At 43.2% G+C, this 23,337-nt stretch overlaps 2 protein-coding genes across 2 annotated transcripts in view; one reads left to right on the top strand and one right to left on the bottom strand.

Annotated features, from left to right (window-relative positions):
* Positions 1 to 19,112, top strand: part of LOC140198073 (collagen alpha-1(V) chain-like) — a 269,358-nt gene extending 250,246 nt beyond the window's left edge. The window contains exons 61-67 of the mRNA XM_072258945.1: positions 1,415 to 1,450; positions 5,490 to 5,543; positions 6,844 to 7,114; positions 8,245 to 8,357; positions 10,407 to 10,475; positions 15,273 to 15,506; positions 16,949 to 19,112. Coding sequence (XP_072115046.1) covers positions 1,415 to 1,450; positions 5,490 to 5,543; positions 6,844 to 7,114; positions 8,245 to 8,357; positions 10,407 to 10,475; positions 15,273 to 15,506; positions 16,949 to 17,095 — 924 coding nt within the window. The 3' untranslated portion in view covers positions 17,096 to 19,112. The remainder of the gene's footprint in view (positions 1 to 1,414; positions 1,451 to 5,489; positions 5,544 to 6,843; positions 7,115 to 8,244; positions 8,358 to 10,406; positions 10,476 to 15,272; positions 15,507 to 16,948) is intronic.
* A 1,101-nt stretch (positions 19,113 to 20,213) lies between these two features.
* LOC140198417 (nuclear factor 7, brain-like) overlaps positions 20,214 to 23,337 on the bottom strand; it is a 36,317-nt gene continuing 33,193 nt past the window's right edge. Inside the window, exon 7 of the mRNA XM_072259506.1 lies at positions 20,214 to 20,271. Coding sequence (XP_072115607.1) covers positions 20,257 to 20,271 — 15 coding nt within the window. The 3' untranslated portion in view covers positions 20,214 to 20,256. The remainder of the gene's footprint in view (positions 20,272 to 23,337) is intronic.

Genomic DNA, 23,337 nt, shown 5'->3' on the forward strand with positions numbered 1-23,337 from the left:
TCTCTGGTTCAGAGTGTTTTTCCTAATTCTTCTGACCAAAGCATATCACTTCATATTTCCCACAATGAGTTCCAGCTGCAACCTATCTGTTCATTATACTAACCTGTCTCTCTCACTTTGGTTCGTAACTATAAATCTCACAGTGTGCTATATCCTCAATATTTATATCATCTTCAGATTTGAAACTGTGCCTGGTACACACATCTATAAATCTTATTTATATATTATGAATACAAATCCCTGCTGGCTATCCAATCCACATTCATCCAAATTACTCTCTCGGTTCCTGGTTTGTGAGCAAGCATTCACCCTGACTAACCCTACAGCCATGTAATAGAAACCTAATAAAGGCCAAAAAATACACAAGAAACCAGGTGTTGAATAAGGCCATTCAATATTATTGTGGCTAATCTGCCCAGGGCTTCATCTGCTGTTCTGTACCAAATCCCCATAGCCTTCAATTCCTGACTTTTTAAATAAAAGGTCTACCTGTTTTTTAAGTACCTTCGAAGATCTAAATTCGACAGCACCCTTGAGTGGAGAATTCCAGAGATTCACCTTTGTTAGAAGCTCCTCCACAGTGTAGTATTAACTGTTTGTTCTCCTATCTCATATTCCTAAGGACCTCAGTACTAAATGACCATTTCCTAATTTTGTATCTGTGATCCTCTGGGGAAGAAGGGAAAGTTTACAAGGAAAGTTCCTCTGCAATCATATCGGGCAAGCAGTGGAATACAGGAGTTCACTAATGAAGGGTAGCGTGCCAAAAGCCTTCTTCACCACCCTGACTACTGTAACGGTACTTTCAAGGAAGCGTGTACATGTACTCCTAGGTCCCTCCTATCCTACAACACTACCTACCATTCACTGTGAAAGTCCTATGCTCATTTTTCTCTCCTAAATACAACATCTCAAACTGTTATAAATTAAACTGCATTTGCCATTCCTTCGCCCTTACACAGATAATTAAGATCCCTCTATAAATTCTGATAACCAATGAAGGCATGTATATCATGCTCACAAGAAAATCTGCTGATGCTGGAAATCCGAAACATGATAAACAAAATGCTGGAGGAACTCAGCAGGCCAGGCAACGTCTATGGAAAAGAGTAAAAAGTTAATGTTTCGGGGCGGGAAACTTCTTGAAGACTGTGGAAATCACACTTCTTGCATTAGAAATGACAGTTTTTTTTCTAAATATTGGTCCCACCAACTTAAATCATAGCTCCCTTCTGTTCTGGATGCTATATTGCTGCATTGCTTGGGGTGTTTCTTATATTATGCAGATAACCTGGATTACATGGTATCTCATTGTGTTTATGTTCTTATGCTTTTTAAGACCTGTGTGTTTACTTGAGGTTAGTGCACAAAGTCTTTACTGCAGTAATCCTAATACTGTTTCCTTCTCTTCTAGGGTCCTCCTGGTCCTAAGGGTTCAAAAGGTTCTATGGTGAGTTAAGTCACTTCATGGTTAATTCTCTGAGCCAGTTATGGAAAGTAAAAGGACGTTGTAAGCTTTTAGAGGAAAAAAAGAATGTCTTGTTCTGGTATAAATGTTGTAAAGTTATGTCCTTCTATGGGATATGAGACAAGGAGAGAATATAATGAGCTGATGTTTAACCAATGATGCTCATTGGAGAATTAGATTGAAGACTAAGAGTTCAAGGAGAAGAAGGTGGTAGCAGCTCATTAGTATAGGAGGAGAGCACAGACAGGTGTCATCATCCAGTTACGTCAATGTCAAAGTCAAGGTTATTGTTTCATGCACAAATACATGTATACACAAGAGCAATGAGAAACTTACTTGCAGTCACAGCATCACAAAGCACGATTCACAAGATAAACATGCATTGACATGTTATACAATGTTCACAAGAAAAAATATATTAAGAACAAGGGAAAAAAATAATTTCATTGCAATTAACATCAAAGTGGTCATAGTTTTGCTAAACTGTAGTGATTAGGGTTGTGCGGGTTGGTTCAGGAACCAAGAAGTTGAAGGGATGATTCTGTTCTTGAGCTTGGTGGTATGGAACTTCAGGCTTTGGTGCCTCCTGCTCGATGGTAGTTGGGAGAAGAAGGCATGGCCCAGATGGTTGGAATCTTTGATCATGGATGCTGCCTTCTTGAGTCAGCACTTCCTGTAGATATTACCTATGGAGGAGAGGGATCTTCCCATGATAAGATCGCTACTCTCTTCAGCTTTTTACGTTCCTGTACATTTGAATGTGCACTCTTACTTTGAGATGATGAGTATCATCAGGTGGAAATAAGACATCCCATTCTACTATCTGGAGAATGTTCCCTCATGTCCTTGGCAGTTACTTATTCACAAATCTGTTCATTGTCATACTATCTGCCATGCACAAAAAACACATCAGTGAATACACGTTAAAAGGAAGTTAACTGGTTGGAGACCATTCTGGTTCTCTGAGAGAAAATATTTAAGCATTAGACTGACTCTCCAGCCAGCACAGTGAGCAGAACTGATGAGTGTACATGGAATGCAAGGAAATCACAGAAAGTGCAAATGTTGTTTATCACAATAGTTGATGCTCATTTAAGGACAAAGAAAAGGGAAATGCTGGGTAGTGATGTTTAGAGATTGTTTAGTGCAGATCCTAACATTAATGCTATCCTGGAATATAAAAGATGAGATGTCATGTTACAGCTGTACAGAATCTTGTGATACTGCACTTGCAGTATTTTGTAGCCTTCTGGTCACCCTACAGTAGGAAAGATGTCATTAAGCTGAAAGCAGAGTGGCAGAGGTTCACAAGGATGTTACCTGGACTGTAGGACTTGAGTTGTAAGGAGAGACTGGATAGGCCGGGCTGTTTTCCTTGGCACATAGCAGCTGAAGGGATGACCTTATAGAGGTTATAAAATCATGAAGAGAGCAGATAAAGCGAATGGTTGCAAAGTAGGAGAAACTAGAGCATGAATTTAAGTGAGAGGAAAAGGGTAAATGAGGACTCGAGGGGTAAATTTTTCACACTGAGGATGGTGGGTATTTAGAACATGTTGCCAGAAGAAGTGGTAGAGGCACAAACAACTACAATGTTAAAAATAAATTTGGGCATGTACATGAATGGGAAAGGTTTCGAGAGATGTGTGTCAAATGCAGGTAAATGGGACTAACTCATGTAAGCAAAATTGGTAGGCCTGGATGTTGGGCTGAAGAGCAATTTCCAAGTTGTAAGGAAGAACCTCTGCCTTCTGCTGCTATCACTAGATTTGCATTGAATATTAAACAATCCCATCTTATATATGGAGTTGTGTGTTTTTAGCTCATTCATTAGTTTTTCTCATGTCTCATTGATACTCATTGGCTCCACTCAACAACTCCCCTAATGACTGCAAGATCAGAAGATTGCTCCAAAGCTAAACCTTTCCTTGGAAGGCAAAATGTGACTCTTCCCTGCGACTGGAGTGATGCAGGCACAAGATTGCCTTAGGATGGTGTGGAGAGGGAGGACCTGGGAATCTCATTGGCTGGTATTCTTATCTAAGTCAATCAAAATCTACCCTACTGAGAAGTTTGACCCTGACACTCCATTGTCCACCGGTTTGGCTGAAAGTATTTCTGAGGAGCACTGACATTATATAGTCACCACTGCTTTTGTTTGTTGAGTTTTATTTGGTATGTAGAAACCACCTGGCAGTTTCCCATAATAGAGCCCTAGAGTTATAGTGTAATACAATATAGAAGCTGACCCTTGGCTCATATCATTCATGTTGACTAAGTTGCCCATAGAAGCCTGTATCACTTGCTTGCATTTGGCTCATATCCCTCCAAACTTTTTTTATCCATGTACTTAATGTACATTGCAATGTTGTAAAGTCTTGAGATTCAGGCCTCACAGTAGTTTCTCCTGATTCCTCTGCACACCACTGGTGCCATTCTGGGGAATTGAGCAGCTCATGTTGTTTCTGTGGCTCTGGTGCTTGGTGTTCACCTGAGTATCTGAAATTCATTTTCCTGGGTTGTGCCCATATTAAAATGGGTCACTGAGACAGGTGTAGATGTTCATCAGCTTGGCTTGCATACTGGCCCCACTGTGGAAGGCCATGGCTGCATGGCCAAGAGACAATTATTGAAGAGCTTGGACTAGCCATGTCCTCCGTCCTACTGTGCAGATCATAGGCAAACTCTTCCTCCTGAAGACATATCCTATTAGAGGCTTTGGTGAAGGTATAGAAGAGATTTACCAGGATGAAGAGATTGACTGGATTTATTAGATGAGTCTGCTCTGCTTGGATCAGAGAGCATGTGCTATCGTGAGCGGTTGGACAAACCTGGCTTGTTTTCTCTGGAGTGGGAGAGGCTGAGTGGAAATCTGATGGAAGTTTGTTAACAAATTGAAGTACAAATGGAATAGACAGCCAGTATCTTTTTCTCAGATTTGAAATGCCTAATACTAGAAGGACTGCATTTAAGGTGGGAAGTAGTAAGTTCAAAGGAGATGTGTGTGGGACAAATGTTTTATGTAGAATGTGGTGCCTGGAATGCACTGCTGGGGTTAATGGTGAAGGCAGATATAATAGACTCTGTTCAGTAGCTGAACACATGAATGTGTAGAGAATCGAGAGATATGGACCATGTGCAGGCAGGAGGGAGTTAGGTTAATCAGGTGTCATTAGTGTAACTAGTTTGGCATAACATAATGGGCTAAAGGGCCTCTTCATGTACTGTGTTATTCAATGTTATATTGGTAGCTGCCCGGGCACCGATCTTTAGGAATACCTTCCCTAAACCTGTCACTCTGTCACTCTCCTCAACTTAAAACCTTCTTTCCTTGACAAAACTTTTAATTATGTGACTTAATATCATCATATGTTTGATAATATCTCGTAAAGTTTTCTGTGGGCTTTTAGACCATAAGAACATAAGACATAGGAGCAGTATTAGATGGGTCTGCTCTCCCAATCCACCAATGCTGATTTATTATCCCTCTCAACCCCATTCTCCTGCCTTCTCCCCATAACCTTTGGTGCCCTTACTAATCAAGAACATATCAACCTCTATTTTAAATATACCCAATGATGGGGCCTCCACAGCCATCTGTGGCACTGAATTCCAAAGATTCGCCACCATCTGCCTAAAGAAATTCCTGCTTATCTCTTTACTGTAGGGACGTCCCTCCATTCTGAGGTTGTGTCCTCTGGTCCCTGACTCCCCGACTATAAGAACCAACTTCTCCACATTTGCTCTATCGCAGCCTTTCAATATTCGATAAGTTTCAATGAGATCTACCTTCGTTCTTTTACACCAATAAAAAAATGGTAAATTGGTTTATTATTTTCACATGCACTGAGGAACAGAGCAAAACTTTGTCAGATCATTAAATCATGCAGATCATTTCAGCACACTGGTATATAGAGGCAGTAGAAGAGAAAAAGCTATGACAGAATGCAGAATATAATGTTAAAGGTGCTACTTAAATATAAGTTGTGTTTAATACCATCTCTCCCTCTGCTCCTTGCAGGGCGTGGCTGGACCGAAAGGTCAGCGAGGTGTTCCTGGTCCTCCTGGTGTTCCTGTGAGTAGTACCTCATTGCAGTCTCCGACCTCCCCTTCCTATTGTCTGTAAAGTGGTGCGCTCCATCACTCTGTCCTGGTGGAAAGTGGATATTGTGTTGGACTTCTGTCGCTTACATGATTAATGAGTAACCTGCCTCCACGCAATACAGAAAGTGTGTGATAGGCAGTGTAGAGGCTGCTTTTCTGTGATTAACCAATGTCCTTGGAAACTGTGGTGGAACAATGTAGAAACAAATTTACTCTATATCTAACCTATGCTGCCTCTGTCTGTTGGGTTCACTACTGAAAACAACAGGGCTAAAGCTAAATATTTACTGAGTTGGAAGTGACATCAGGATTGACTGGTACATTGGCTGACCCAATGCTTCTGATTGATCCAGTGGAAAGATTTGGCTCGAGATACTGTCTGAAATTTTACTCAAGTTGGTCACTTGGTTCAGTGATAGCTGATTCCAAGAATGTAAATGACAGCTGTTATTATAATTGCAGCTCAAGTTCTACCAAGTCAGGGTAGAAACTTCATCATGTATTGAGATCTGCTGCCCCTGTCCTGACAGTATGTGACATGACAGTACAGAGGAGTACCACTCTTGTATCTGACCCTGGGAGCACATGAGTGAGAGCTTTAATCTGTGTCTGACTCCAGGAGAGTATGAGGGGGCAGTGTAGAGGGAGCTTTGCTCTGTCTCTAATCATGGTGTATAATGGAACAGTACAGAGGGAGATTCTCTGTGTCTAACCTGGGAGAGCGTGATGGAGTAGTGCAGAGGGAGCTTCACTCTCCGTCTAACCCTTTGCCTAGGAGAGTGTAATAGTAAGTATAGAGGCTGCTTTCTCTGTGTCTAACCAAAGTCCTTGGAAAGCATGATAGGACAATGTAGGCAAATTTACTTTACATTGAAACCATGCTTCCTCTGGTCATGTGGGTCTAATGGAACAGTACAGAGGGAGCTTTATTTTGCATCCCTCCCATGCTCTCACTACTCTAGGAGTTTGTTAGGGTAGGTGTGCATCTGGTTTCATTCCTATATAACAGTGAGATGTAGAATTACGAAGAAGATGCAGAGAACGTATGATTGTCCAGGATCATTAAGTGCAGAACATAATTTGATCCTCATGTAGAGTACTTGTATTCCATAACATTCACTGGCCACATAGGAATTGATGCCTAGCTTGCGTTATACTGGCTAATGAAACCAATCACAGAAAGCGTATCTGGTGTCAAGGGAAGGTCTCTGCTGGTCACAACTGTGGCTGTCTGCTACCCTCTTGACGTCTTCCCTCTCTGCCCTTGCTAGGGTCCTCCAGGTGAAGTCATCCAGCCACTCCCTATCCAGAGGCGCAAGAAGAGCAAGCGATCGGTGTCTATAGATGGAAGCCAGCTTCTGCCAGATGAGCTGATGATGGATGATGAGATCCTTGATTACGCTGACGGAATGGAGGAAATCTTTGGGTCACTGAACTCACTAAAGGTGGAGATTGAGCAGATGAGGCACCCGATCGGCACTAAGGAGCACCCAGCCCGCACCTGTAGGGACCTGCAAATCTGTCACGAGGACTACAAGGATGGTGAGTGACCCGGTCCCCTTCCTCTTCCTCCTAGGCAGTGGTACACCTGAAGCACATGCACCCCTTGGGCCTGTACAATATCCCAACCTTCAGATTACAGTTAGGGTAGCAGCTCAGTGACAGAAATAGAATGGTGATATGTTTGTAAGTTAGCATGGTTTAATGTTGGAAGCTCAACAGTTGGTGCTTCTGTATCCTCTTCCTTATGATTGTGTTTGTGGGAGGTTGGAATTGGAGTTGGAGCTGGTTGTTATTGTCACATGTACCAAGGTACAGTGAGTGGCTTGTCTTTTATACTGTCCATACAGATCAAATCATTACACAGTACATTGAGTTAGTACAAGACAAGACAATAATAGAATGCAAAATAATGTATAACAGCTACACAAAAAGTGCATTGTGAGTAGATATTAAGTTTCAAGATCATAATGGGGTATATTGTGAGGGGAACTTATTGTACTTGGGGACCATTCTAGGGCCTTATAACTGCAGGATAGAAGCTGACCTTGCTCTGGGTAGTATGTGCTTTAAGACTTTTGTATCTTCTTCCGGATGGGAGAGAGAGTGGCTGAATGTGTGGGGTGGGTAGGGTCTTTGATGATGTTGGTTGCTATCCTGAGGAAGCAAGAAGTGTAGAAAAGTGCTGTCAAGCGAAGATTGATGTTTTTGCACAGTGTATATTTAAGATACTGGACAGGGTAAACGTTTAGGATGCCAATCAAGCAGGCAGTTTGTCCTGGATGGTATGAGGCTTCTTGGGAGTTGTTGGAGCTGCAGTCACCCAGGCAAATGGCAAGTGTTCCATCACAACCCGGACTTGTGCCTCGTAGATGTTGGGGAGGATTTGGACCACCAGGAGGTGAGTCACTCACCACAGGACTCTCAGCTCTTGACCTGATGTTGTCAGCTGTTGGAAAAGTTTCCAATGCTTTTTTTATCTGAGTATGAGTGATGTAGATAAGTAAATCCAGGCTGGTGTTGTAGATAACCAGCACTTCACCGAATGCAGACAAGTGCCTTAGATGCGTGGTGTTGGGTAAAAGAAATCTCAGGACAATAACTAAGATTGATAGGTATTAGTCAATTTAATCAAGCTCACACCATTTTACTCCTTCCTCTCCATCCCTCAGGTGAATATTGGATTGACCCCAACCAGGGTTGTGCGGCTGACTCCTTCAAGGTTTACTGTAACTTCACTGCGGGAGGAGAGACCTGCATCTTCCCGGATAAGAAATCCTCAGGGGTGAGTAGGGAGATCACACCATCTGAGAGACCCTTGGCCCATCCCACACATGGAGCCAGTCTCTCCTTTCTCACCACGTATGTCCCTCTGTTGGGCCATACCCAGCAATGTCCTATGTGCTGTGGCTTCAGGGAATTCTCTTTCATGTGTCTTTGATTCTGAGCATACTGGGGACACGGTGAAGGTATGGGCAATGCTGGATAAGGTCAGGGATGAATGCCAGACTGATGGGAAAGGAGAACTGTGGTGAAGGTATACAGTGGTGAACGGGGAATCAAAGATACCAGTGTGATTGGAATTGGTTGGCAGTGGAAGGGATGGAATGCACAGTGATATAGCTGGTGGAGTCACTGCATCACAGTGACAGAGACGCAGTTCAATTTTGACCTCTGGTGCTGTCTGTGTGGAGTTTGCATGACCTCCCTAAGACTACATTGCTTTCCCCTTGGCGCTGCAGTTTCCCCGCGTGTCAAATTTCAAGTTAAGCATCATGGGCACATGTACTCAGGGTAATGAAATTTATATTTTTGCCACAGCAGTGTATTACAGATACAACAAATGTACTGTAAGATAGACTTAAATTAATATAAAATATACATAAACACAGAAGATTCTGAGAATACTGGAATTCTTGAGTAATACCCACAAAATGCTGGAGGAATTCTGAAAGTCAGACAGCATCTGTAGAGGGAATAAAGAATCAACATTTCAGGCCAACACCCTCCATCGGGACTGGAAAGGGAGAGGACCGAAGACAGAATAAGGAAGTGGGGGGAGAGGGAGGAGCACAGCTGGCAGGTGATAGGTGGGACCGGGTGAGGGAGAAGGTGGGTGAAGGAGTGTGGATAAAGATAGAGGCTGGAGGGTGATATGTGGATGAAGAAGAAAGAATCTAATATAAGAGGACAATGGAGCATAGAAGCAAGGGAAGGAGGAGGGGAAACAGAGAGGTGATGAGCAGGTGAAGATGAGAAAAGAAGGGTAGAGAGGGTAAGCAGAATTGAGAATGGAGGAAGAGATAGGGAGGAGGAGGAGTAAATTAGGGAAATCAATGTTCATGTCATCACCCACGGAACATAAGGTGTTACTCCTCCAACCTATGTTTGGCCTCAGCACTGCATGGGCAGACATGTCAGAATGGGAAATGAGAAGCTGATTTGAAATGGGTACAAACCAGGAGATCCTACTTTTGTGGTGGATAGAGCGAAAGTGCTCATAGAAATGATTTTCCAATCTGGTTTCTGTTTTACTGATGTAGAGGAGGCTGTAGCTTGGGATACGACAGATGCCCTCAAAAGACTTGCAGCTGAAGTGTTGTCTCACCTGGAAGGACTGTTCGGTGCCTTGAATTGTGGTGAGGGGAGTGGAGCAATTGTAGCAAATGTCCTGCTTGCAGGGGCAAGTACCAGGAGGGAGATCAGTGAGAAGGGTTGACTGGACAACAGAGTCAAACAGAGAGTGATTTAACTGGAAAGTGGAGTGAGTGGGTGGGGAGGAAGGGAGATAAAAGTGTGCCTAGCGGCAGGATCCCATTGGAGATGGTGAAAGTTATGACAAATGACGTGCTGAATTTGGAGGGGCAGATGATGGTGGGTAAGGAGAAGGTGAACCCTATCCTTGTTACGATGGCAAGAGGATATGTTGAGAGAAGATCTATCGAAAAGGTTATAAATAATTTGCATGAAAAAAGAAACTAAAGTAAATTACATCATACATGTTGGTGGGTTAACTGTAAGCCGACCCCAGTGTGTAGGGGTCTGGGTTAGAGCCTGGGTGGTAGATGGGAGTGGGATCAATGTAGACTGTGTATAAGTGGGTCTTTGATTATTAGTACCATCTTATTGGGCCAAAGGGCCTTCTTCTCTGCTGTATCTCTCTATGACACTATGAGGAGGGGAGCTGTGGGAGACAATACCTGTAGGACGATCAGTCAGTGTGAGGGTAGTTACCAGCTGTGGTGTGGGGTGTGAGGGTGCTGTGACCTATTTGCGCATTCTGGTCAGAGGGTAATGTGGGCATTGAAATCACATCTGATCATCTAACTTGCAGGTGAAGATGTCCTCATGGAATAATGAATACCCCGGGGCCTGGTTCAGTGAGTTTAAACAAGGAGCACAGGTAAGAGCCGACACAAAGTGACTCATTGTAATCAATTCTTTGGGTTAGTGAGGCTGGGGAGTTAATCCCCCGGTGTACATGCCTCTGTGTATATGTGTGTGTTTGTCTGTCTGTGCATGTTTCTGTGTGCCTATCTTTGTGTGTGCATCTGTCTGAGCTTGTGTGTGGTTGTCTTTGTTTACCTGTGTGTGTGCATCTGTCTATCTATCTCTGTGTGTGTGTATGTGTGTGTGTGTGTGTGTATATATATACGTGCGCGCGTGGGGGGGGGCTTGCTTTGTTGTTGTTGTGTTTTGTTTTGTTGCTGATGTTGTTGTGCTGAACATTGTGGGAGTGCTATGTTGGCAAGTGGATGTGTGCTGATCGCTGTGGGTTTCCCAAGCACATCCCTGGGTGGTGTTGATTGTTGCCACAAATGATACATTTCACTGTATTTACATGTACAAGTGATAAGTGAATCTCAATCAGAATCAGTCTGTGTGTGCTTGGGTGCTCTTGTATGCATGTGTCTGCATGTCACTGTGTTCCTCTGTGTGTGTTTGTTTTTCCACTGCCAGGCCATAGTCGATGTGGTATAAAACACAAGCTAACATCTACTTCCAAGCCCATAATGCACAAACAATGACCCTACAACCTGCTACAATCTGCCAAGGCCACTTCACTGAATCAGAGTGAAACTGGCACTAGACCACACATAAAATTCTTAGAACTGGTGATCTGTGTCATTGAGTTCAGCTGTGAGGAATGCATTAAGGGTGAGGAGATCATTTACTGTGGAATTGTGATCTCACTGAAGCAGGTTTATACATGAGTAGTCGTGTGTGTCTCTGTATTTGTGACTACGTACCAAGCAGCTGAGATTTTTAGATTAGATTAGATTAGATAGATAGATATACTTTATTAATCCTGAGGGAAATTGGGTTTCGTTACAGCCGCACCAACCAAGAATAGAGTGTAAATATAGCAACACAAAAACCACAAACAATCAAACAACAAAATGCAAACTATGCCAGATAGAAAATAAGTCCAGGACCAGTCTATTGGCTCAGAGAGTCTGACCCTCCATGGGAGGAGCTGCAAGTTCGATGGCCACAGGCAGGAACAACCTCCCATAACGCCCAGTGTTGTATCTCAGTGGAATGTGTCCGAAGTCCAACAGTAAAAAGTTCAATATCCAGTCTGCAAACACGTTCCTCGATCGTAATATGACCCAGATTGCACCATCTGTTGTTAACCAGAACAGCAAGCACCCAACTCCTTTACGCTTACTGCTCTCAGTGCACTTCCAGTCAGCCGGAACGGTCTGGAAGCCGTCCATGGAGAAGTCTTGATCGGGTATGTCCTCGTGCAGCCCCATTTCGGTGAAACACATAACACTGCACTCCCGAAATGTTCTCTGACGCCTGGCTAGCACCGTGAACTCGTCCATTTTATGACCCACCGAACTCCTCTTCTCCATAAGTCTCTGTTGTCTCGACCCGGTCCTCTTTCCTCGCCTTTGTGATCCCCTCTGCATCCTCTGTGTGTTTTCCTCCAGATTTCAGCAGGGGTGTCCGCCGCTCTGCTCACTAAACCGGCCAGCCTTAGCGCAAGCAGCTGGTCCCTGGAATAAACAATGCGACCTTGCTTCTGTCCCGCGCATCGAGATGTAATTATTTCCAGCGCTAAAAACCCAAATAAAACTCTCTCTACCAGCATGTTAGAGAGGGTGCAGCTTCGACGTGTTACCGTGAAAAAAAAATACAAAAAATAACGTAAGTTAAAAAGTAAGAAGAAGAAAGTGAAGAATACTGATCGAAACGGCTGTACCAGACTGCGTGCACGACCGGCATGCAGGACACACACACAGTCCTCTTTTATTGTCATTTAGTAATGCATGCATTAAGAAATGATACAATATTCCTCCAGTGTGATATCACAGAAACACAGGACAGACCAAGATTGAAAAACTGACAAAAACCACATAATTATAACATATAGTTACAACAGTGCAAGCAATACCGTAACTTGATGAAGAACAGGCCGTGTGCATGGTAAAAATGTTCAAAGTATCTCGAAAGTCCCACATCTCATGCAAACAGGAGAAGGAAGAAAACTCTCCCTGCCATACCCAACTGCAGTCCGACTCTGAGTTGTCCGAAAATTTCGAGCTCCAACCTGCCCTCCGACACCGAGCACCATCTCTGCCGAATGCTTCGACCCCAGCCCCGGTCGCCAGCAGCAGGCAAAGCCGGGGATTTTGGGGCCTTCCTCCGGAGATTCCCAATCGCACAGTAGCAGCAGCAGCAAACCGGGCATTTCAGAAGTTACTGCAGATGTTCCTCTGTGCTTCTCACGTCTGTCTCCATCAAATCAGAATTGTGCACGGCATCCTACTTGCAAATACGATATCATTTCATCAGAGAGCTGTGCGCGCTGCGTCGCGCCGCCATCTTCTCCTCCCTCCTAGATTTTGATGTTCAATTTGATTAGCACCACATCGCAAACAAAACTTTAGTCTGAGTTCCCATCTGTCCATTCTGATGCTGTGGCGCTGTTTTCAATGAGGAGCAAAGATGTTCTCCCTTAACTGATGGGTCAATATTTGTAAATGTAACTTTATGGATGACATGAAAATTTGTGGTGGCTTTGATAATGAGGTGTGAGGTTACAATAGTTATTAGTTGGTGAATTGGAAGAGCAATGGAAGATGAAATGTATTCCTGATAAGCGTGAGCTGGTGCACTTTGGCAGGACTAAGCAGGATAGGATAGACACAATGAATGTTAGGGCATTAGGGAGTATTGAGGAACAGAGGGACCTTGGCTAGAATGAGACCAATGATTTCTGAAGATGGAAGCATAGTTAGATAGGGTGGTGAAGAAAAGACAGAGACTAAGAGCAGGGAGATTACATTACAACTTTAAAAACGTGGTTGACCTACAGCTGGACTACTGGACTGTTGTGTTCATAAGGGATTCAATTCCCATGTAAGAAATTTGTATTTTCTCTCCGTGACTCCTTGGGTTTCATCCAGGTGCTACGGTTTTGTCTCACTTTCCAAAGACATATAGGTTAGGGTTAGTAAGCTGAGGGTATATTACGTTGTTACTGGAAGCATGGTGACATTGCAGGCTGCATCCAGCACATCTTGGATGGTGTTGGTCATTGACACAGACAACACATTTTTTCAATATACAATACATGTGACAAATAAAGCTAATCTTTATCTTGATTGCACTGGAGAGAGTACAAAAGTGGTTGTTGCTTGGGATGGAGTGTTTCAGCGATTAGGAAGGGGTGGATAGGCTGTGATAATTGGATGTACAAAGTACACCAAGGTCCTTCAGTTCCTCAATACTCCCGGGTTGTCCTACCATTCATCCATTCTTGGAGAAGAGGAGGCAGGGGCTGAAGAGCCTGTTTCTATGCTATATGACTCTGTGTCCTGATAGTGATGTACACTGATTTTCCCACACTGCGATGCACAACATTGAGCCGTAGGGTAAGACATTTATCGGGAATCTGAGGAAGGGATTTTTTCATCCTGTTTGCAGTTAGAATCTGGAATGCACTGATTGATGAAGTGGTGGAATTGTGTACCCTGAACAAATGAGATATATGCAACACTTCAATGGCCAATGCTGTGGCTACGTGTTTATAAATGTAATTAGTAAATTCAATTGACTTTATTACTTACATCCTTCATATACATGAGGAGTAAAAATCTTTACGTTACGTCTTTGTTCAAATGTGCAATGTGCAATTATAGTAGTTTATAATAAATACATCAGAATAGTCAACATAACATAGAAATACAGTTGCGTCATCATGAAGTCGGTAGATCATGAATTAAGTCTGATGGCCTGGTGGAAGAAGATGTTCTGGAGCCTGTTGGTCCTGGCTTTTATGCTGCAGTACCATTTCCCGGATGGTAGCAGCTGGAACAGCTTGTGGTTGGGGTGACTCGGGTCTCCAATGATCCTTCAGACCCTTTTTACACACCTGTCTTGTAAATATCCTGAATAGTGGGAAGTTCACATCAACGGATGTGCTGAGCTGTCCGCAGCACTGTCTGCAGAGTCCTGTGATTGAGAGAAGTACAGTTCCCATACCTGGCAGTGATGCAGCCAGTCACGATGCTCTCAATTGTGCCCCCGTAGAAAGCTGGAAATAATAATTGGTTTATTATTTTTTCATGTACTGAGGTACAATGGAAAATATTTGCATGCTATCCATACATATAATATCAAAACATATTTACATGAAGATAGTACAAAGAGAAAAGCAATAACAGAATGCAGAATATAGCATTACATTTATAGGGAAAGTATAGTTAAGGCAGACAATAAGATACAAAGCCATGACATGGTACGTTTTGAGGTCAATTTCAATTTTAATACAAGAGATACATTTAGGAATTTTAAACAATGGAATAGAGGCTGTCCTTGATCCTGGTGATGAGTACTTTCAAGGTGTGTATCTTCTGCTCAATATGGATGTAGGGGAGAAGAATAGATATTTGTGGTGTAAGGGATCTTTGATTATGATGGCTGCTTTCGTGACGCAGCAGGTAGTGTAGACAGTGGAAGTGGGTATCTGATGGTCAACATGAACTCAGTGGGCCAAATGGCCTGTTTCTATGACTACAGATCATCTTTAAAATGGCTACCTGATCATTATTGCAGTTGGTGGCTATGGGAGGCTTTATAACCATTTGTCTGCTGTAAATCCCTTGGTTTCATCATTACTTGGACAAAAGAAAGACTTTGGAGGATCTTGTACTGTTACTAATGCAATGCCTCACTTCCTTTGCAGTTATCCTATGTAGACTCAGACAACAACCCAATTGGCGTGGTGCAGATGACCTTCCTGCGATTACTGAGTGTGGCAGCCCGCCAGAACTTCACCTACCACTGTCACCGCTCCGTCGCCTGGTACCACACAGCAACCGACAGCTATGACAAGGCAATGAGGTTCCTGGGGGCCAATGACGAGGAGATGTCCTTTGACAACAACCCATACATCAAGGCCATCATGGATGGCTGTGCGGTCAGTCTGAGCTCTCACTGTTACACACTTGTTTATGGAAATGTCAAAGTTAAATGGAAATTGGCCCAATTACACAATGAATGAGTGGCATAGTTCTCCATCCAGCTCTTAGTGGCAGTGATGGATGGAACAGTGGAAAGGGAATATAATTCTGTACTTTATAAATGATCTGGAGTCCTTAATGGGCCAACACAGAAAGAAATTTACCCTTTATCTAATCATCAGACCCTTTTTATAGCTGCCCCAATTAATGTGTGGAACACAGTGTTGAGTGTGCATCTACCCTTCACTGTTACTATGCCGGGAGAGTGTGGTGAGATAGTGTAGGAAATTGACTCTATGTCTGACCCTAAGTCTTTGTGATGGGATAGTGTAGAGAGAGCTTCACTCTGTCTCTCTCCCTGGAGTGTGTGACGAAGTGGTGTAGGGAGCATTTTGCTTCGTGTTTGACCTTGGGATTGTGTGTTCAGATAGTGAGGGAGCTGCACTCTGTGTCTAACCCTGGAACTGTGATGGGACAGCATAGAGTGAGCTCCACTCTGCGTCTGGCCCTGGGAATGAGTGATGGGGCAGTAGAGGGAACTTCACAGTGTCTCATCCTGGGAATGTGTTGTGGGACAGTAGAGGGATCTTCACTCCCTGTATAATTGTCCTAGTGTACGATGGGAGTTTTCGGAGGGACTTTCATTCTGTCAGATCTCTGGAGGTGTTTGATGGAACAGTCTATAGGGAGCTTCACCCTGTGTCTGACCATGGGAATGGGGGATGAGGCAATATAGGGGGAAGCTTCACTCTGGCCTATGCCATCCTCACACTCTGTGCTGAATATTTCTGACACAGTGGAGCTGTTACCTCCTCTGCTTAGGACTGCTGGACCTGCTACACAGGGTCACGACTGAGAAAGGAAGAGCAAAGCTGGAGGTTTCATCTGGTGTGTATGTGTGTGTGTGTGTGTGTGTGTGTGTGTTTTAAACCATTTGGCAAGGGATAAATAAAGGTGCCACAGTGGTACAGCAGTTAGCACTACTGCCTCCCAGCTTTCAGAGAGCCAGGTTCAATCTTGAACTGGCGTGCTACTTGAGTGGAGTCACTGCATGTGTTTCCCCTGGGTGCCCTGGATTCCTCGAACACATGTTCACTCGGTTAATTGGCTGCTATACATTACCCCTTGTGTAGGAGCTTGGCAAGGGAATTGAGAGTGGTTGGTGGTGGGGCGGGGGGGGGGGGGCAAGTTTCCAGGATTGCAAAGGGAAAATGGGATTGGTATAGGCAGGTACTTAATGGCCAGTGTGGACACAGTCGGCTGAAGGACCTGTTTGCCTGTTGTCTGACCAGCAACCTCAAAGGTCAATTAGGACGCCCAGTGAAGTTGCTGCATGGTGTGGGATGATCCCGATGTCTAGATCCAAATTAACATGCATTTTCTTCTTGCCTTGACCCAGCTGAGGAAGGGTAGTGACAAAACAGTCCTGGAGATCAATACTCCGCAGGTGGAACAGATGCCCTTCGTGGACGTGCTCTTCACCGATTTCACTGAACCTCACCAGAAGTTCGGATTCGAAGTGGGACCTGTTTGTTTCCAGGGCTAAAACTCGCCCAGCTCCCACCATGACTAGTGTCACTACCACCTTGCTGACCCCTTCACCCCTGAGAAGGAAATCCTCGGCATGCAGCTTACATGCTCACCTGACAGAAGATGTGAAGCACAGTTACTTACATGAAGGAAAACAAAATATGGGGAAAAAAGATCTGTTGTATCACCTACTGTGTTCTCCCCCCCTCCTCCTCCAGCTCCATTAAGATCAATTCCCCTCTGGAGGTAGTGGCCTGGTTTGATGTGGGTGTTATTATTTTATTAAGGAAAGTGGCCAGAAGATAAAATTTTCTGTTTTTTTTTAATTAAAAAAATGTTCTCCATAGATTGTAATATAAAACCACAACAAAAAGAGAGAGAGACGATTTTATTTAATTCATACACCTGCCGTAAATTTGAACCAAATAGCAAATAAAAGATGAATTAAGTCTGTGAAGCTTTACTAGTAAATATGGTGCTCCAAAATTGTATTTACTCTCCTTTTTTAAAAAAAGAAAAGGTGCTCAGAGTGTTATATGTTTGTAAGTATTTTTTATTTCTAATGTAAAATATATCTATAAATTGCTGCTTGTTGTGTTAATTTTTCTGTATAGGAAGGTGGCTGATATGTTCTCATCTCTTGCTTCTCTCTTTACTCAGTTTTACCCCTTCCATTTATGCACACACTCACTGCTGCATGCTCTCCCTCCATTCTGAGGTCACCTTCTCCCTCCCCTCTCTCTCTCTCTCTCTCTCACACACACACACACACACTCCCTCTCTCTCTCTCTCTCTCTCCTCTTCAACCCCCAACTCACCCATCTCTCCTTCCCACCATAGCATTTTACGCTCCTTGACACAATATCCAGTTACAGATTCCAGACGCCAGCTTTGCACTGCCACTTTGTGCGGTTTCACTTTATCCTCACATGTAATTTTTGTTCTCCCCGAGGTTAACTGTAGTCATTGTGTGGTAGGGCACTCGTTGTTCTGTACTGTTCCTGTCTGCGTGGACTGAATCTTTTAATAGATTGAAAAAAAAATCACCAATATTGTACTGCCTGTCACTTTCTTTGTTGGTTTTGAAAAGAAAAAATATTAACTTTCAATAAAAAGAACAACTGCAAATGATGGAAATTAAATTAAAAACTGAAAAAACTGGAAACACGTCAGGCAGCATCTGTGGAGACTGAGACAGACAATGTCAAATACTGTTATGACACAGGTTACAATTCTGAAATATTAACCTTGTTTCTCTTTCCATAGATGGTGCCTGACTCAATATTTTTTCCCAACATTTTCTGATTTCATCAGCTCAGAATGCTGATTTTGATCCCTGTACATTTTGGGATTTTAGTGATCTTTCCAAATCTGGCCAGTAGACATATTAAACAGAGAATGCTGAACGTACTCGCCCTATCAGGCAGCTCTGTGAAGAGTGAAACGGATTCAGTGTTTCATCAGGAAAGCCAGAAACGCTGAATCTGCTTGTCTCTCCACTGATGCTGCCCAACCTGTAGAGGTCAAACATCTTTTTATTTCAGATTTCCATCATCTGCAGTGTTTTCCATTCCCACTAAAGTTATCAGTTGTGAGCTCTGCATCAGAAGTTCTTGGGTTCAAGTCCCACTCCAGGCACTTGAATGCCTGATAACTTATGGCACTGAGGAAGTGCTGTGCTCTCAGAGAAGCTTCTCTCAGATAAGCCAAACCCATACAGGCAATGTTACAGATCCCCTTAATAAATGCCAATAAAAATCAGATCATGACATTGCCATTCATTGGACCATGTGCAAATGAACTGTATTGCCTCTTTTAACTGGACAACAGTGGCAACACTACAGTCATTAACTTGCATTGGATGGTCTATGGTTATGATAGGTGCAATATAAGTATGTTCCTTCTTTGACCAGTTCACAACACATTCTTTAGGTTGTATTGGCATTTATGTTTCCTTCATATTTAGAGATAAGACTAATTTATTGAATGTTTCTTTAAAATGTTATGCATTAAAATATATAATAGTAACAAATAAACACATGCTTCTTCCCTGCAGAGTTAAAATAATAGAATTCTTACTAAATGTGTTGACCAGTGTAGATCACCTTTGCCAGCACCCCACATTCCTCTACATTAAAGTTCCATTATACTCTGCCATTACTCAACGTGATTGGAACTTTGGAGACTCAATATTTTCCTCACATTCAATGTCCAGTTTTATTGTTCGAAGCCTTATATGAATCAAGACTGTTTCAAGACTATGGCTGCACATTGGGAGAGCAAATGTAAAGGGAAATTACCGTTAATGGCAGGACTCTGATCAGGCATTGCTGTATAGGAACACATAGCTTTTTGTGGGACAAGTTATAACTTACAACATCGTTTTTCAAGAAAGTGATACATGTGAATGACAAAGGTAGAGATGTTGATCTTGCCTATGTGGATTAACAAGGCAGTAACAAGGTCCCTCCTGTTGGGATCATCTAGAAGATTATAATACAAGGGATCCACAGTGACTTAGCTGTTTGGCTTCAGAATTTGCTTGCCCATAGAAGATTAGGTTAGATTATAAAGACACGCAGTCCTCTTTTATTGTCATTTAGTAATGCATGCATTAAGAAATTATACAATATTTCCTCCGGTGTGATATCACAAAGCACAGGGCAGACCAAGACTGAAAAAACTAACAAAACCACATAATTATAACATATAGTTACAACAGTGCAACAATACCATAATCTGATGAAGAAGTCCATTAGCACAGTTAGAAGTTCAAAGTCTCTCAAATGTCCCACATCTCACGCAGACGGGAGAAGGAAGGAAAACTCTCCCTGCCATGCCTGACCATGGTCTGAATCGGAGTCATCCGAAAACTTCGAGCCTCTGATCAGCTCTCCGACACCGAGTACTGAGCACCATCTCTGCCCCAACAATTCGACCTCAATCTCGGTCGTCAACAGCAGGCAAAGCCGGGGATTTTGAGGCCTTCCCTCCGGAAGATTCCCAACCGCGCAGTAACAACAGCAGCGAACTGACGTTTCAGAAATTCCTCCAGATGTTCCTCTGTGCTTTCACCTCCATCTCCATCAAGGTTATAGTCACTGAGACTTATTCTGGCTGGAGGTGTGCACGTCGTGGGATACTGCAGGGATCTGTAAGGGATTTCTGCTGCTTGCGTTACACATAAATGACCTGGGTGAAAATATAGATGGGTGGGTTAGTGATTTCTCAGATGATACTAAGAATGGCAATCTTCCACACCAAGCACTAAAGGAAACTAGAAATGTAGGTCTGGTGAGACATAGTCAAAAAATATCAGATATAGTTTAATGCAGCCAAATCTGTGGTGCTGCACTTTGGGAGATCAAATGTAAAGGCACAGTACACTGTTAATAGTAAGACCTTGAACAGTGTATATGCATGGCAGGATCTTGCGGTCCAAAGCCACAGCTACTAGTTCATAGAGTGGTGAAGAAGGTGTATAAAAAAGGCACACCAGCATCCTGAGGAGCTATGTGACTACAAACCACTACAGTCAAGGAGCAACAGAGTGAAACAAGTGCCAAAAATGTCAACATCCTACGAATAAGGAGAGTGATAATGAAAACAATGGCTATTGTTGAATGACATGATAAAACCAATAGAGGTTGAACAGAACTGGACCAAGAATTCAGAAAATCATGTTCTAAGCTTTCATAGCAATGATAGCATTTAAACTGGAATAAACACACCGGACTGGCAAAGAACTCCATCTCTGTCTTCAGGCTAAAGAATCCTACTCCTGGAACGAAACTAGAACAACCAAATGCTTCTTAACTGCAACAAAACAGACCCTATATATTGAATTCCTGCTGCACTGACATCCTGCCATAGAACTTAGGGCTAGATTTGGCCCCAAAGTCACTCACGGCCAAGTTGACCAGGGAGCCCTCCATGAAGTGTGAAAAGGCTGCCTCACAAACTGGCCAAGCAATGGCCTGGAATGATAAGATCTGATTCTGCAAGATGACTATATGCCAGATTTCTTGCACACTGTCTAGTTTATATTCTACCTCAGCTATAAGTACAGACTTACGACAGGTGGTGATGTACTGAGAGGCAGCTAGGTGGAAGAATCTTTGGTGTTCTTCATGTTGACCCCAGCCCCCTTTAGGGTCTTAGACCAAAAATGGGCAAGGAAAGATAATTCCCATACCCTGTTCTCCCTCGGCTGATGAATCAATCTTCCACAATGCTGACAAAATGTATTCTGTGCTGAAAATGGCACAGAATATGGTCTGGGAGGGGACTTCATGTCTAACATCAAGACAACCTTGATAACACGCATCATGCAACAGGAGTCCAAAATTTCTTGAGATGCAATTTTCATCATTGTTCAGCTTCAGTTAAGGAGAAGTTGTACTTCAGAATGGCAGGCGGTGACTAGTGGGGTACCGCAAGGCTCAGTGCTAGGACCCCAGTTGTTTACAATATATATTAATGACTTGGATGAGGGAATTAAATGCAGCATCTCCAAGTTTGCGGATGACACGAAACTGGGTGGCAGTGTTAGCTGTGAGGAGGATGCTAAGAGGATGCAGGGTGACTTGGATAGGTTGGGTGAGTGGGCAAATTCATGGCAGATGCAATTTTATGTGGGTAAATGTGAAGTTATCCACTTTGGTGGCAAAAATAGGAAAACAGATTATTATCTGAATGGTGGCCGATTAGGAAAAGGGGAGGTGCAACGTGACCTGGGTGTCATTATACACCAGTCATTGAAAGTGGGCATGCAGGTATAGCAGGTGGTGAAAAAGGCAAATGGTATGCTGGCATTTATAGCGAGAGGATTTGAGTACAGGAGCAGGGAGGTACTACTGCAGTTGTACAAGGCCTTGGTGAGACCACACCTGGAGTATTGTGTGCAGTTTTGGTCCCCTAATCTGAGGAAAGACATCCTTGCCATAGAGGGAGTACAAAGAAGGTTCACCAGATTGATTCCTGGGATGGCAGGGCTTTCATATGAAGAAAGACTGGATGAACTGGGCTTGTACTTGTTGGAATTTAGAAGATTGAGGGGGGATCTGATTGAAACGTATAAGATCCTAAACGGATTGGACAGGCTAGATGCAGGAAGATTGTTCCCGATGTTGGGGAAGTCCAGAACGAGGGGGTCACAGTCTGAGGATAAAGGGGAAGCCTTTTAGGACCGAGATTAGGAAAAACTTCTTCACACAGAGAGTGGTGAGTCTGTGGAATTCTCTGCCACAGGAAACAGTTGAGGCCAGTTCATTGGCTATATTTAAGAGGGAGTTAGATATGGCCCTTGTGGCTATGGGGGTCAGGGGGTATGGAGGGAAGGCTGGGGCGGGGTTCTGAGTTGGATGATCAGCCATGATCATAATAAATGGCGGTGCAGGCTCGAAGGACCGAATGGCCTAATCCTGCACCTATTTTCTATTTTTCTATGTACCTCACCATTGTTAAGCCACATTTGGAATATGCAGTCGCTGCATGGGTCCCATACACAAACAAAAACACTACTTCCATCGAGCAAGTCCAAAGACACGTAGCCCAATTTGTCACAAATACCTATGAGAGAGAAGTGTCTGTTACTCAGCTTTTAAGTTCATTAAAGTGGAACTCACTCCAAGATAGATGTGAAGCACACCGCCTGACCTGTTTTCACAAAATGTTAAATGGACAGCTCGACATAGACTACCAATCCCACATCAAACCCAAACCTATTAGGACCAGACAAGGGCACTCAACTCAATTTGAAATACTGACTACCAAGTCAGATGTGTACAGCAATTCATTTTTCCCCCGCACAATTAAAGCATGGAATCATCTTCATCCTTCTGCAGTCACACAACCAAACCCAATTAAATTTAAGGCAGTTTTTCTTCTTCAAAAATCTCCTTCTTAAGCCCACCTTCTGCCACCTCTAGTTTAATTCCTATGTGGAATATTTTGGAGGATCAAGAACCCAGAACTAAGAACCAGGAACCAAGAACACCACTGATGCCTACCTCAATAATTATGTAGCAGGTGGTAAGTGAAACAACTCAAATGATATAATGGTTGTCTCATTCTCACCAACTTCTGTGTGGCAAATCCAGCTGCCCTTGCTGGCACTGATCAGAACAGTTTTTGTGGATAAAAAGTCCCACCTTTATACAAAGTACACCCACACTACAATTGTGCTAATTATAATGAACTCAATGGACCAGGCTCAGCAATGCCAGCACCAGTGATGGCATGAGAATTATCAGGAAA

Source organism: Mobula birostris, chromosome 5, assembly GCF_030028105.1.
Source record: "Mobula birostris isolate sMobBir1 chromosome 5, sMobBir1.hap1, whole genome shotgun sequence".
Lineage (NCBI taxonomy): Eukaryota > Metazoa > Chordata > Chondrichthyes > Myliobatiformes > Myliobatidae > Mobula > Mobula birostris.